Source organism: Callionymus lyra, chromosome 4, assembly GCF_982586985.1.
Source record: "Callionymus lyra chromosome 4, fCalLyr1.hap1.1, whole genome shotgun sequence".
NCBI lineage: Eukaryota > Metazoa > Chordata > Actinopteri > Syngnathiformes > Callionymidae > Callionymus > Callionymus lyra.
This window is the reverse complement of record NC_141821.1, coordinates 30,981,127-30,997,183: the sequence shown is the minus strand read 5'-3', so window position 1 is coordinate 30,997,183 and position 16,057 is coordinate 30,981,127. Positions and strand designations below refer to the sequence as shown.

The 16,057-nt window shown below is 38.7% G+C and overlaps 1 protein-coding gene across 1 annotated transcript in view; it reads right to left on the bottom strand.

Moving 5' to 3' along the window:
* The window catches only part of adam19a (ADAM metallopeptidase domain 19a), a 142,087-nt gene that overhangs the window by 113,703 nt on the left and 12,327 nt on the right, over positions 1-16,057 (bottom strand). The window contains exon 2 of the mRNA XM_087789723.1: positions 2,654-2,733. Within this exon, the coding sequence (XP_087645849.1) occupies positions 2,654-2,733 (80 nt within the window). The remainder of the gene's footprint in view (positions 1-2,653; positions 2,734-16,057) is intronic.

Below are 16,057 nucleotides of genomic sequence, written 5' to 3'. Positions count from 1 at the left end.
AGAATTGAAAAAATATATATATCTTACATGTAGTTGTTGCTTCAAACAGAAGAAAACAAAACTACTAATGCGACATCGATATGGATAGTGACTCGATGTTCGTAGCACTAACGCTTTGTACCTTTAGAGTCATTCGAGTTGAATAGAAAGGACCTTCGGAGAGCTTTAAGTGCTCTACAATTACATAAACTGTCAGATGTTGATATATAAAACATGTACAACAGCGAGTCTCCCAGCCAGGAGGAGTGAGGTACTTGTGTTCTCAAGACATGTTGCCAGTCGAGTCTCTCAGGGGCGCGAACGGATGTTTTGGGAATGTGGCGTAAAGATGATGCAAGGAAGCGTGAAAGCATAATTCTATCCCAGGTTCTTTCAAACTTCCATTTGTTAAGTCTTCTTTGAATAAAGGGTGTGGATAAAACGTTGTTGACTCTTAAAACACGTGTAGTAGAGAATTTAGTTCAGGATCGCAGGCACTAATTTAACTTCCATTGTTCCCTCGTACTTCCTGTCTCACGACCATGTGGGTTGATGTGGGTCGTCTTGTTAAGAGAACCCCTGTACTACTGAAAGAATGCACAGGTGTAGGGCTGGGTATCGATCGAAAACTTTCAATTTCGGTACTATGACGGTACCTTCACTTTGAAGCCAGTTCCTGATACTACTTTGTTCCCTTCCAAATGTAATATTGTGCCAAATCGATGTCAATCAATGTCCACTGCCTTTGTTCCTTAGCATTTTGTATTAGTATTTGTATTTGTTTCACAAATGGACATGATCAACTTTTGATCACGAGTGGCTACCGAAAAGCATTGCATGTTTTGAAAGTACCGAAGCATTTCAGTCGGTGCCATAAAAGAACTGAAGTTCGAAGCCCAGTTCTACACACATCGTCTGCTTTTATGCTCTCAAACTGTTTACTTTTTCTTTTTAAATGTACGAGCTAGTCCTTTTCTTTAAAATAAGTTATTGGTCTTTATTAAAATCTGATTAAAAATGAATGTACTATACTATACAAGATGATAGGAACTTTACAATGACACGAGTAAGGAAAGTAGGATGATGAATTTAAAGCGTTTATGTTTAAAATAAACATTTACTCCTGGTCTGTAATTGTTCATTTCTGCTATAAGACAAGTGTAATGTCACATTTTAGTCTCTGATGTTTGACTGAGCGGCTGGTTGGCGGTTTCTTTCTCACTGAGAGCAGCATGCTTTTGAGTGACACTCTCACTCAAATATTTGACGTGACTCTACCCAGGTATCCGTCCAACTAAAATTAAATCGTTTTCTGACTCCTTCGTACGACCTCAGTGAACACTCAATGACTCCTAACTTTCCTCGCAGTAAACTCATTACTACAACTGTCAAAAAACAGAGTTTTTCAAATCGTTCAGAGGGTTCAGGAGTTATTGTATGACGATGATGGTATTGATCGGTAAAGGTAAAGAAATGTGTAAGTATCTTGATTTACTTCAGATACTTCTACATACAGAGGTTTGTTTTTCATCAATACAAATACTGGTCGCTGTGTTGTCGCTCGAGTTAAGACAGAAGAACAGGTGATGTGGAGGATCAAACCATGAGAGGACACACAGGTACTGCTGTGCAGAGGCGTTTGTAACATGTTTTTGACTTTATCTAGCTTGTTAAATGATAGTTGGAAAACTTTTTTCTAACTTTTTTTGTCATGGTAACAGTAAATGTCATAAAAGCACAAAAATCTAGATTTTTTGAGGGGATTTTCTAGACAGGATATACGTAATTCATTTAATTATATATGTGTCCTGTCGGTGGTGACAAGCTTTTCTATAAATGTTAATAAATTATTTAACAAAGAAAAACTGCTTGAATGCGAACAAACTCAAAGTGTGGCCAAAGGGCGTCCTGAGGCCCTTCCATTTATGGAGCCCTCACAGGGTCCTTATACAACGCTGAGATGACAGAGTAGAAAGGTTTCATTGTTTTATTCATGATTAAAATAATGAATTTATAGATCTAAAATATGAGATGTTTTTTATCTCACTATTGTTCCATCTCATGCCGTCTCTGTTGATGCTAGCAGTAAATGTAAAACGTGTCTGCTGCACCTGGCTCGCACGAGGACACCGGGCTGATGTTTTCCTCTGCCTTCAGCAACAACAATGGCTCTGCCAACATGACAGTTAAGCCAAGCATGGGAACCTGTATAGCACCGAGCCAGCTTTTTAACCAACAATATCAGGACAAACCACTGAGTCCATGTTAACAGGAACAGGAGCATTTCTAATTATTAAAACTTAACCAGCTAAAACCAGCTCAAAATGCTTTTAAATGGTCAGGATATTCAACGTTAAAATACTTTCATGGAACCTCCAATATTATATTAAGAACACTCCTTCAGGACACATGCGGTGAAAAAACACTCATCCTCGACACCAGATCCTAATAACACAGACTGCTTCACACGAGACGTAGTCACAAACTAATACCAAGTGCACGTCTTGAGGGCGAGACTGCGATGTTAGATGTAATATACACGGCTGAGAGCAAACTTCAGCTTTTGTTAACAGAAAAGTCATGTTTACTGGCCCAATATTTCTCCGTGGCAATAACCGGGCTGTAAAAGGAGATGACTTAAGGCTCAAAACAAAGGTTTGATGTGTTGCTTGACCTGTTTCCTGGTGCCGGCCTCCCTCTTCGCTCGTCCTTCAGAGAGCCAGCGAGCCACCACCGTCCTTCCTCTCTGTGGCCCTGGAGAGATAAAAAGAGACAACCTTAATAGAATTTTTAGACTCTGCGATTGCTCATGTTTCCAGAGTTGAATATTCAGGGGTGATGTGAGGTCATCATACATTTATAAAGTTGTTTATGTTTGTCTGGAATGAAACGATCAATGTGGCCTCTCTCTGAAATGGAGCGAAGGCACATCGAGGAACACGCTCTTCTCAGCCATTTATTGAATTTCCTGATAATGAATAACCAATGATCCATTTTTCTGCAAGTACACAAAAAAAACATCGGATTTGAAACCATTTACATTGGTCCATCCTTATTTAAACAGCTGGGGCCTCATGTACTAAGGGGTTTTACGCACACAAAATGTGCTTAGACACCTTTTACGTCAAAGTCCATATATATCAATACTGAAAAGAGCAGTACAAAGTTCATAATTCCTGCAAGGTCTTTAGGTCGCGTACGATCAGCTGCTCAGATGCATGTCAGCCTCACTAGTCACGTTGAGATGTTCACATCAGAGTTAACATTAACGATCAATATTGATCATAAATTAACACACAATAGTTGTAGTTACACAAGTTAATATGTTCTCATTCACCAAATTGATGATCTGTATTTATTAAGAAAACATCTATCATTTTATAATGAATATTTGAATATGCTATTTTACACTATGCTATTTTATTAAAAAATTAAGGAATTATGAGCTTGTTTTTATAATATAACAAAGAAAATGATGCGCCTGATGCTTGAAGTCAACAAAAGTCATGAAAAGCTCCTTTCATTCTGCAGCTTTTTTTCACTTTGATTAAAAGTTGTTTCACAAAAACTTTCATGACTTTTGTTGACTTGAAGCATCAGACATGAATCATTTTATTTGTTATATTATAAAAACAAGCTCATCGGAACGTGATCGGATCTCTTTGAAAAACACACTTATATAAATACACTGTCACATGATTTGTTCATTTGTACACAAAACGTTTTTTATTTTATAAATGTATTAAGAACTTGCGTGTTTGTTGCAGTTGCGTCAGACATTTACATGAAGCTCAGACGATCAGATCATCTTCATCTTCATCATCAATACTCAACGCTTTAAGTTACTGATTTACAGTTTTGTTCTTGTTAAACTCATTTTGAGACGTTTCAAATAAGCCCCTGATCGTCTGTACATAAATTATTCGCGGTAATAACTGTGTATATAAAATATAAACATTCACAACGGAACTCGTCTGCACTATTTAAATGTAAGTATGTGATCTATGTCAGAAATGTATAAATGAACGAATATAAACCAGTTTACATTCATGTTTTCATTAGTTTTTTCTGATCGCGGAGAGAAAAATCATGGACTCTGGCTCATTTTAATATGATTTGCATATGTAAAAGAGGGCATGGAAAGGGACGAACAAGTCTGCGATTAATTGTACGTTGATTGAAATGTAAGAAGGAAAAGTGCCTAAATTCGTGTCGCGCACGGATTCATACATACGAATATATTAGTGCTGCACCATCGTCTGGATTTCAGTTTCCGGACATATTTAGTAGAAGATCTCTGAACCTCTTAGAACATGAAGCCCCTGGTTTCCTGTGATGTACATGATAATCAAGTGAGCCGAGGTTATGTTTCCGCCGTCGCTGATAGGCTTTGTCATGTCCTTTTTTACATGTGAACAACATTGTAGGATCCCCTTGTTTATAAAAAAAAACCCCAGCTATGGTCACAATTTAATTATAAATAAAGATTCAATGAACATTAACCTAAGGTTACCCTTAGGTTAACCCTGGTCAACTGAATTATTTGACATTAGATATTGGTGGAGATCTAGATCGCCCCCTCTTGGATACAGGAAGGTTTTTACAGATTTACTTGTATGGAGTGTAAACATATTTTTTAGCAACAAAAAAAAGCCAACAATCCAAACTACTTCTACGTAGCTGTGGTGAAAGGATCCTGCTGGTCTAATGGTTAAGAGTGTTGTTGGAAAAGGTACTTTTCTTCAATCACAGAAGTTGTCAAATTAATTTGATTGTTTGCTTTTTTTTTATAAATGATTTCCTTCTGCTATTGTAGTTTATAAAAGAGCAGTTTTCTCATTCAATCGTGTTTAACTGAGTCAATTTGAGCCTCTTATTTATGAAAATTCTATTTTACGTTGAAGTATCCAGCACCAGTCCAAACACCTTTTGATAAACGTCAACAAACCTGCTGCTTTTGGAATAGAGTTAGCAAACTGCACGGAACAGTGATTTAGTTTTAACGGCAGTCGAGCAACGACGTTCAGTGTTGGGGTGTGTGTGTGTGTGTGTGTGTGTGTGTGTGTGTGTGTGTGTGTGTGTGTGTGTGTGTGTGTGTGTGTGTGTGTGTGTGTGTGTTCTTTGCACCAGAGTTTTCATGAGGCTGGCTCAACTCATCAAGAGAGAGCGGCAGAAGGGTCTTAGTCGTCCATGATGAAGCTCCACTCACGCCACATTATTACCTCAGCGTCTTCCTGAGCTCATCAATATGAGGACACACTACCTGGAAGTGCGTGTCGATGACAGCGAGGCCACTAAAACACTGAGGGATGAGCTCACAGTCCATTCTGACAGGAAATGGTGTTGACAGGGGGGGCTTTGGAGGGCGTATTGGTAAATATTCATAACCCTGGGATGGAATTCAGTGTGACAATATCAGAAACATTGGATGAGCAGTTATTCAAAATATATAATATTCAGGAAGATCTTTCCATTTTATTTTAACATCCCCGCTGGACAACAGTGGACAACAGTGACACTGAATTATCTACATAAATCGACAATCATTTTACATAATGAATACTTATACAAATTATGATGATAAATACAAATATATATATGTCTCCTCAATAATGTAAGCAATAGACTCGTCAGCAGGTGATATTTTGGACTTTTTTTTCCGGTGTCATGTTGAACATTTGAAGCCCTTGTTTTTTGTTTTTATTTTACGTGACAGACGCAGGCAGGTGTGCGTGGTTTCGGCTGATAAATTGGCAGGTTCTTCCCATTCTTAAGGAACGTCTCGCCACGGAGGCATTATTTGGTCTCGCAAACTAGGTTTCCTGCATCGCTTTACTGATATTGTTGCACTGTTTTACTCTGACGTCATCATCATCCTTAGTTTTCAACTTGAGTTTTTGATCTTCTTTCAGTTGTCGGCCAGCCGCGGCCCTGCCTCCGGGTCTGAGTTCTTGCTTTCCATTTTTCCAGTGTGAATACCTTTTGTTTTTTGAGACACGTCCCTGGCCACGTTTTGAAGTTGTATTTTGTGATAACGTTCTGTTTTTGTTTTGTTTTTTATGAACTGAGATTAAACGGTTTTTTGAAACTACCTGGATCTCTGAACTGTTTCCACATCTGGGTTTCTCAATTTCGAGCTCCTGCCTTCCTGTAGCTGATATGTTTCTTTTTTGTGCCCTTAAGCATTTATTTAGTGTCAAACAGTTTACATTTCACCTGGGATTTGTTTCGGAGGCAAGATGTACACCTCCCTACAGACCTGTGCTTTGCCTGTCCCTGTCACAACTACACTTCCAACAGAAGAAAATCAAATCACTTCCACTATATCCAAAACTGTTTGGATCTCTGCAACAGAAAAATTAATTTCTCTCTCTGTTAGCTTCAAAATTATTTTTACTAAAATGTCCGAGCAAATCTGACGCCTGAATGACGTCACTAAGGGGGCAATAAACACTGAGAAATATTTATATCGCCAAATTAAACAGAATAATATATGATAAATGGCAACTTGAAGCAAGAAGAACCAGTCCTCTATTGAAATAAATATGTGAGTATGTAAGTTATTTATATTTGTAAAGTGCCTTTCTCAGACCAGGGTCACAAAGTCCTTAAAAAATCAAAACACTACACAGTTAAAATATAAATATGTATTTATATATTTAAGGCAAAAAAAGAGACAAACACAGGAGTCCCAGAAAATCCCAGGGTGTAAGGCTGGATCAGATCAGTGATGTAAGGAGGAGTCTGACCATGAATAGATCCGAAACCATACTTTTTAAATGGATACTGAAAGAAACTGGCAGCCACTGAAGAGTTGACGGATCGGGGAAATGTGAGTTCTTCTACTAGAGCGGGGCTGAATTCTCGCTGAGCTTTGTATTAACTGCAAGCGAGACAGGACCTTCTGGTTTAGACGCCAAAATAAACTGTTACAATAGTCCAGACAAGAAGACACAAACACATGGATTATAAGATCCAGATCGTGTTGTGACAACATTTTCCTAAATTTAGAGATTTTTCTCAGTTGAAGGAAACATGTCTTTGTCAAATACAACGCCAGGGTTTCTCAGGCTCAGTTTGACAGACTGGCCTAATTCACCCAAGTACTAAATAAATATATATATCAATGTGTACCATTAGCAATGACTACAGAGTTCACGTGCCGTTTAGCCATTGATTTAAACACAAATGCTTCTTACAATAATGCAAACTGACACAAAAAGCTACATTTCGAAGTTAAAGTTTGGAGAAAAATCCACAGCTCACTGTAAAACTATCTGGTTTCCGTGGTTCCGACAAAAGAGTTCCTTCCTTCAGGCGGTAATTTGACTGGAGCTTTTCAGTAGAATAATGCCGTCTGTTCTCACACAGCCAGGATCTCAATAGGATGATGAGATTAGCTCAGATGAATCATGAGCTCGCTCCAAATCGACAGAAACACTTCTCAGGACACCACATTTTAAAAAAAGAGTGATTTATACACGTCTGACTGGATCGGCCATATATTTTATCACAGATAAAGTCGGAATATTAACGCTTTTATTTCAGCGGAGAACACGAGGAGAACAGAGCAGCTTTCAGATCAGTTTCCCAGTAACACGAGGAGATTATCACAGAGACAGTAACAGAGGCAGCACCAGATGTAATGGGCTCATAAAACCTAACCATTAATTCTCTTTCACGTCCAACACGGATTTGTGATTCTACCACCATTACAGCGGAAACATTAGCTTGACCTTTCACCACCAACGAGTACAAGAGAGGATCTTTTTTAACAAAGGTGTCTAAACCGCCGCACTTCATCCAGAAGTCCAGTACTCTTAAGTACGCTAGCAGCATTTGTCTGGTGTTTATTTGTCTGTATTTCTCTCAGGATCTTAGATGAGGACCTAATAGATGTTATACAATTTGTCTTGTACATAAAATGTGTTTTTTTATATATATATAAAAACAAGAACTTCCTATCTATCAATGTGGCTAATGGGTTGAAGTTAAACTTTTTTAAAGCACCATGGTATTTGAAAGGCAAATGCAGAGTCCTCAAACATGGGTGAAGCAAATACTCTGGGTAAGAAAAAAATAAATGTTCATTCAATTCTAACCACTGACTAGTTATCAGTTTAATATTGTTGAGATAGACGAGCGCATTACGATGACTTCACTCTCAATGGTAATGTATTCTCTAATGTGAAAAGGAAAAACAAGACAACACTTGCCCAACAGCTCATTAAAAGTAAAGATTTCCTGATAGCACTTCTTACTGCACAGCTCAAAATACTCTTCACACCTGGAATGAAGATATTTTAATGGTGCAACACAAAAATACACCATGTTCAAGTTAAATGTAGTTCAAGATACTAGTCTATATTCATGACTTTTTAAGTAAATAACTGTTTATTTTATCTGAGAAGTCAAATAAAATGAAAAAAATAAAACCAAATGGTTATTTATTAGTAAAATGTCTCATGTTTATATAGTTTCTCTTTAAATACCTAAACATATGTTAAATCTGATTACTTAAAATTTTAAATAGTTGATGACTGACATATGGCTTCAGGGACACACTCAACCGAAGACACATCACTGTCCACTGAGCTGACATTTGCCTTCAGATTTCAGAAAATAATTTGAAAGGTTATCTTACTATTTAATTATCCATTTTAAGCCAAATGTAAAGTCAGAGATGAAAGTAAATCCTTAATAACTGAGTCAATTTTAGACGAAGGGTCTCAGTCTAAGACTGTCAGCCAGTAAACCTTCTGAGCCTTTGTCTTCTGCCTGGAGCAGAACCGTAAGCCTGGACAAATAGAATGGTAACAAACAAATACGAGCGGATATGTTCCATTGTTTTCTTCATAATAATTTAAATATCTTTGTTAGCCAAACATTTCAAACCTTCAGGTTCGTACATCAGTAGCTATGACAATGTACTGCCAGAAACTGTGCACAGCAAAGGTTGCAGCAAAAATGAAAGCATAATTATTAGACCTTGTTACTCTAAAGGACTCTGACTCACAAGAAAGCCTTTTGGTGAAGGTGATGTAGCTTTTTGGGCCTTTGCAGTTAATATTGTTTTTTTTTTTTAAACTGGTTCTTAAAGGACAACCAATGTGAAAACTAAACTCCCTGACTCACTCACAAGTTTCAAATGTTGAAGTCTTTCTCTCCAAGATGCAGTTCGTCTCTCATCATGACCATGTTTTGAACTTTTTACTTTATAAAGTTCTCCCCCGTCTGAAATCTCAGCAAACAAGAGGTTACGAGAGCAGAGTTCCTTTTGAAGTAATAATGGCTTCACTTCTCCTCCAGCCAGCTGTAATCACAAGCTTTGTTTATACAAGTAAGTAAGTCGGTAAGTACGTTTTATTTGGAGGTGGAGACTTCCTGGGTTAATGACGCGTGGTGACAAACCTCAATGTTTGAACAATCACAGCAGAGTGTGCGTGGTTATGGTAAAACATAATTCATCATCCACTGAACAGTGTTTTCAGTGGGCGGGGCTTAAGCAATTTTTTTTATGTAAATATTTCAATGAAAAAAGAGTTTTGTACAAACAGACACATACTGATGATACAATAGAGGTCCTACATCTATTTAAGAGTCACTTAAATCAACACATTACCTTTAACAAACAGAACACTTTTGCCACCCTGTCTCACTGGTATAGAAGACAACGGCTCATGACCAGCTGACACAAGCTGGCGACACAGAGCAGGAGTCTTTCTGAAACATGGGGTTTCAACACGAGTCGAAGAATGAACGAGTTCAACCATTAGTGGCTGCAAAGCATGTGTGCAGCTGTTTAAGATGTAGATGCTGTTTCCTCAACCTTTTTCTTCCTTCTCAGACTCCACTACACGGGGCGAGCGAACTCATTTGTATTTGCGTGGTGCAGCGGCATCAGCAATGGCATCAATAGCCTGGAGCCGAACCAAACTGAGATGGTCTGACTCAACATGCATGTGGAGCTGCTGCTATTAGGAGGAGAAGCTTGAGTTTAAGAGTCAAATGAAGTGCAACCCTAAATCATACTGAATGTATTAGGAATTATGACGAAATATTGTGTCTTAACGAGAGATTACAACTCTAAAGAAAGAAGGATGAAATAAAAACAAGAACGTTAATAGAGTTAAAGTATCGACCTGGATCAAAGTAAATCGTTCACGATTCTTCTTATAAAGGAAGGCAGGACGTTTGCCTGTAGAGTTGTCACAAGAACAGATACTTCGGTACCAATTCGGTACCTACCTGCTAAAAATACAATGATACCAGCTTTCTTTGGTACCGCACTTATACCAAAATGAGTTTTTGGTGAAACCTACAGAGCAATATATACGTGAGCGCTTCTGTCGTCTCAGAAGTTTGACAACTAAAGGAGGAAAGACTTGAAAGACCTGCTGACTTGTTGAAAGAGTTCAAGGCGAGTGACTTTCAGTTCACAATAACTTATGTCGCGTTCAACTAACAATGAAAACACGTTTTATCAACACATTTAAGACACAAAACTTTTTTTATCCTCAACGATTTAAATGTATGATAGTTTGTTTTTTGTTTTGTTTTTATTTGCACATTTATAGAAGACATTTATAGAAAGGTTCAGTTTGTAATTATACTTAAAGGCGTCTCAATAATGTCTGAATGCATCATAGATTTTGATTTGTGCATCTATAAGGAAAGAAATGTCACCATCACAACTATTTGTATGTTGGTTTTGTTATTTATTAAAGTACTTAAAATAAAAAAATAAACTGGAATTTGTTTGGAGGATTTACATTTTGCTATCGTGGCCCTACTTGCCTTCTTTTGCAAAAACCTGAATTATCCAACGCTGTTATTTAGATGCACGTCTGTGTTGTTAATGAACCGAAAATAGTCTGACGGTGGCGATATTTAACCTGGTGTGTGAGACGTGCCTCAGCCTGTTTTCATACTAACTTATGCTCACACATGCAGAGGATGTTTGTTCTCGTCTACTGGTGAAATAAATGAAAATGACACAGAGCGATGAGGTCAGTCACAAACACACACATGCATACGTAATTCAATCACAGAAGAAACACAGAATCCACCTGACCTTGAGTCGAGGACAGGTGAACTTTCAAAAACTTTCTTTCCGGGATCCCTCACAAGACTGAGTCCTTTATCTTCCTCTTGTAGGTTCATCTCACTCTCGCATCGCTTCAATACATTTCCTCCACGTTGGATTGTTTTGAGAGGATGTTTGAGTTTGTCAGACTTGACTGCAGCTCGACTTGAAACAAACTTCCTATTTGAAGTCTGACAGACTACCAGACGCAAAATAACAATTCAACTCAATTCAATTTCTGAAGTTCTCAAACATTAGGATGTGGGGTCATGTGTGACACCAGTGTTCAACTCTTTTTTTAAAACACAATGGACCCAAAGAAAAATAAATAATACCCAGAAACTCTCAGGTCTTGTGTGCCAATCTCAAGCTTTGGACTCCAAATCTAGACTGGCAGGTCATGATTTATGTCTTGAGGTCAAATTTACATCTATCAACAATTTTATTTGCACCAAGAACTGACATCATCGGGTCAGCCCCTTTAAAACCTCTGCTTTCATTTTATATTTTTGAAATCCAAAATTTCCCTTGACAAGTAAAGAAATAAAGACTGTACAAACAAATATGATCATTTATAAAGCTTATATATTTTAGATTATACATTTATAAAAAATCATAACAAAAAGATATAAAACAAAAAACACATAAAATAAGACTATAATTTGCCTAAATTCTTAGTAAACTAACACAAACATCCACAAAACAATTCAGATTTCTATCAAAGATGCAGATATAAAGAACCTTCAGCCTGCTCAGTGTCAACAAGAATTATTGTGTACGTGTGTGAGGAAATCCTGTAACACTACTAAAAACGTCGTCAGATAAGCTTGTTGCTAATAATTATATTTTCATTGCTAAAAGGTATAGAAGTGTGTTAATAAAATAAATGTTGAAATTTTTTTATTTTTTTATTTTTTTAAATCACATTTTGTTTTGTTATATTTCTTTGGAACAGAGATGGAAAAGTGAAGTTGTGCATTTCCAACAAAATCAGCCAATAAATGTTTTAAGTTTTAAGTGAATGTGTGAAAGAATTACTGGTATCATGTAAAGTTTAATGGGCACAAAAAGGTCAGTTTCATTCACTCATTCTCAGGGCTCTCAGAGACATGCAAGAATGAACACGAGACTCAACCAAATACTTTCATATGAACTCAAGTGTAACTAGTCTAACTCAGTAGTGCTGCGTCTTATCCACAGAAAAGACCTAGTGATGTCTCGATTGAAGAAGCGTGAAATGGGCTGCTATTCCAACGCCACTGTAACACCAGGACACACCAGATAAGCTCTCTCAGTGAACTCAGCTCAATATCACACCTTGTACCTGGATTGTAGCTGTCCCGGTCGTCTCCTGTTTCTGTGTGTACCTTTCCGGATTTTACACACTTTAAACAATTGCACTTTGAATGTGTTTCCTGTAGAAAGTTTAGTTCGAGAGCTACTAGACACCATTTTTTCTAACTCTTTACAAGTTGCCTTTATGTATAAACAGTTTTCTTAGTTGGTCTTCTGACCCGTCACACCCTGAAGTGGACATGTATTGGTCTGGTGAAGGATATAATACTTGTTTTTGGGGGGGGGGTTCTCATCATTTAGACCAGGGGTCCCAAAACTTTTTTTCCTGTGAGCGCCTCGTAACTTTTCACTTCTCTGATGTGTCAGTTCAGTATTTCCACTGATCCTGCTGGTGGAAACTAAAGGTTTCAGCAGCACTTTAGTCTCAAGTACAGCAGAATGTCAACGACTTGAACTGAAAACAATAAATGACTAAATGAACTGAATCTTTTTTTTTTCTTAAACAAGCAATTTCATTTGTGAGAATAGGGGAATTAAGGTAAGATGAATATAATACATTTAAATCTCTTGCCAGCACAGGTTTTCATTATGAATGCAGGCTCATGACAGGGGTGAGTCGATGTGTCACACTCTTGTCTTGGAGGAAAAAATGAAGGTGTTTGCAGGTACATTAAACGCATTCAAAGCAGGAAGTGTGCGGAGTCGCAGGTGTATATGAAAGTCGTGGACTGTGTGGCCCTTCTCGGTGTGTTTTTTTATTCATGGCGGTGAAGATAGAAGGAGGAAACATCAAACATGTTCTGATGTTGTTTCCGCCGCTTGACCTTGTGTAGTCGACACCGGCAGTCGTGACCCGTCCTGCACTCTCACGCTGAACACACATGGAACGACCACATTTGGCTCTCGCTTCATACATTATTGATGCCCGGCTCTGGTGCCCAAAGTCATCAAGCTGATCTCGAATTTGTATTTAGCGAAATTGAAACTAGCATATCCTGCCACAGTTGACATTATAGATCAGAACCATATCTGCCGCAGCCATACGTTCTCCACATATTGACCGTCTAGTGTGTATTTCATTCGTCTTCTCCCTGAACAGCAGCTTATAGTTGAGCAGTATCATCACATGTGTGCATACGAACAGACACGGCAACAAGAGAATCAGTTGCTCATTAGCAGCGGCTGTGATTACAGATAAATCGCTCAAATCCAAGCACCAGAAAGTGAATCTTTAATGAGAAGTGTGTGCGAGTGTGTGTGTGTGTTGCCAGCTCTTCCAAACATGCCCTACATATCCTCATTTCACTGACACAAAGGTTCATATTAGGAAGTGTTGTGACGAAGTTTGAAAACAGTTTGAGTTCGTAATTGCAGTTTTATGGAGATAACTTATTAACACGTTGACATTTAATAAGCTATTTGTGTTTGACCCTTTTATACTAGAGTTTTATACAGTTCCTTAACTTTATTGGGTTTTTGGCTGTTGCATGGAGTGTTTGTAACTTGTCTTTTCCCAAGATAAGTTACAGTTGTAGAGTTTTTGTGTAGTTAAATTAAAAAGGTGCTACATGATTGTTGAAGTCTGAATGGTTTTAGCAACATGAAATGATAGATTTGGACTATTTTACATATTCACAATGACTTATCATTTTGTTTTTTTATGCCTATTGATTGGTGACGTGGGGTTCTGAGCCAATTTCATGAGACCTTAAACATTTCCTGAACCATCAATGACACCTGATCTGGGCATGGTTTAGGGCAATTCTCTGGCAAAAGAAATGGGAACCAACACTGTCCAACCAGCTTTCTTGTCTAATCTTATCGTACTGTGAAGGCCATGTAACTATCAGAAGTTCTCATTCTGGACCGTGCTAGCAATACTAGCACTAAGCCCTGGCATAACAACACACACATGTTAACAACAAGAGATGAGTCAATTTATCATTTCATATATTTTCTTTCTCTGTATTAACAGTGTTTTCTTCTGTTAAGCTCCATCCTTCTCTCAGCAGCAAACATGATGCCAAGATGTTTGACCGCCTGAACTTTAAGTAGGAGATCATTCCTTGTCAAAAGTCTTTTTTTCACACTTTTCTTGTTAGTAACCAACAATCCAAGAGGAGCTGACCCTCATCCCAGACCGCACAGCACTTGACAGAAGGAGGTTTTGAATGGGCAAAGCACAGGTAAGATCCAGAGATCATTGAATATAAATTCACATGATATTGGTTTAATCTCGAATGCTCTCCTAAGTTGTGCAATAAACCAGCAACAGACTTGAGTTACCACCTTACTCTGGTGGACAGGTTTGTGTGTCCCAGTGATCCTAGGAGCTACGTTGTCAGGGGCTTCATGGGTCACCCAAGACAAACATTTCTGGGGGGGGGGGGCGAAGAAAAGTGGAACCCAGTATACGTCAGCCCTCTGGCAAGGTAGGAGCTGTAATCATCTGGAAGTTATCTGTCAGAAGGATATTGAAGTCGTCAGGAGTTTCTCAAGGAATATTTTGGAGAGACAATTGTGTTCCGTCCACCCTCCAAAAAAGCCTTGAGGGTGCATAGGAGTTTGCAAAACCTGTCTACTGAATTTGAAGAAAGAAATCAACCAGGTCTCTTGGGTAATCCTATGGGGTGTGCTTTCGGAGTATGGGGTATCAGATACCATGATATGGTCCGTATGTTCTGCACGGTCCGCAAAAGTTATATGGACTTTTCGATTGAGGCGGCGTTCATAGTTAAAGAGCAAGGTTGTTGGTACAAGCAGCCAAAATCAGTTTTCTGAAATTGTTGGCTGGCCTCTCTCTTAGAAATAGGATGACAGCATGTTCATCCGGGAGATGCTGGGAGTAGCGGAGCTGTTCCTCCATGTTGACAAACAACAAGTTGAGGTGCCTTGGACATCTGAATAGGATGTCTTCTGGACACCTTGCCAGTCTAGGGTTGAGGGCATGGCCCACCAGCAGAAGGACGCATGGAAGAACCAGGAAACACTGGAGAGACATTGTCTCTCGGCTGGCCTGGGATTTTCTTCAGGTCCTCTGGGAAGAGCTGGATTATGAAGCTGGGGAGAGGAAGTCTGGGCCTTCCTGTTGAAGCTGCTGCCTCTGCTGAACCCCGGACAAGACGAGACAAACGGAGGCTCTGGTGGATGCAAATTTCCTCCCAGATTCCCCCTCAAAAACTGACCCTTGACAGCATTTAAATAAAGTGTATCAGAACTCAATAATGGCAACACTTTTTTTTACAGCAAACCCCAGCCCAGTACATACTGGACGACAGTAACTCTAGGAGAGTGTTCGAAAGTGGACCGGGTCAAAGAGGAACTATGCAATTCTTGTCAAACAACAGATGCTAACTTTAATTAGAGTTGTGGATTCTTTTCATGGCTGCTTGTTCCAGTTTCACATCACGCCTACACACACGTCCTATCAACAAGTAAATCTTCCATCTCCCCGGAGGTTACCAGTCGGAGAGAGATGCAGCGAGGAACGCTCAGTGATGCTTCCCTTCCATCCTGACTGAATGTTGAATTGAGAAAAATCCTTCTTTTTTTTAAATTTCCTTTAACCCACTTCAGGGCCCTCTTTTTGAAGGTGCAGGTTTTTTTTAAGTCATTATAATATATTCACAAGTAGGTGGAACACCGTTTGGGCTTTTTTCCCCTCAGTATAGAGGACGCTCTCTTCAGATGAAGCCA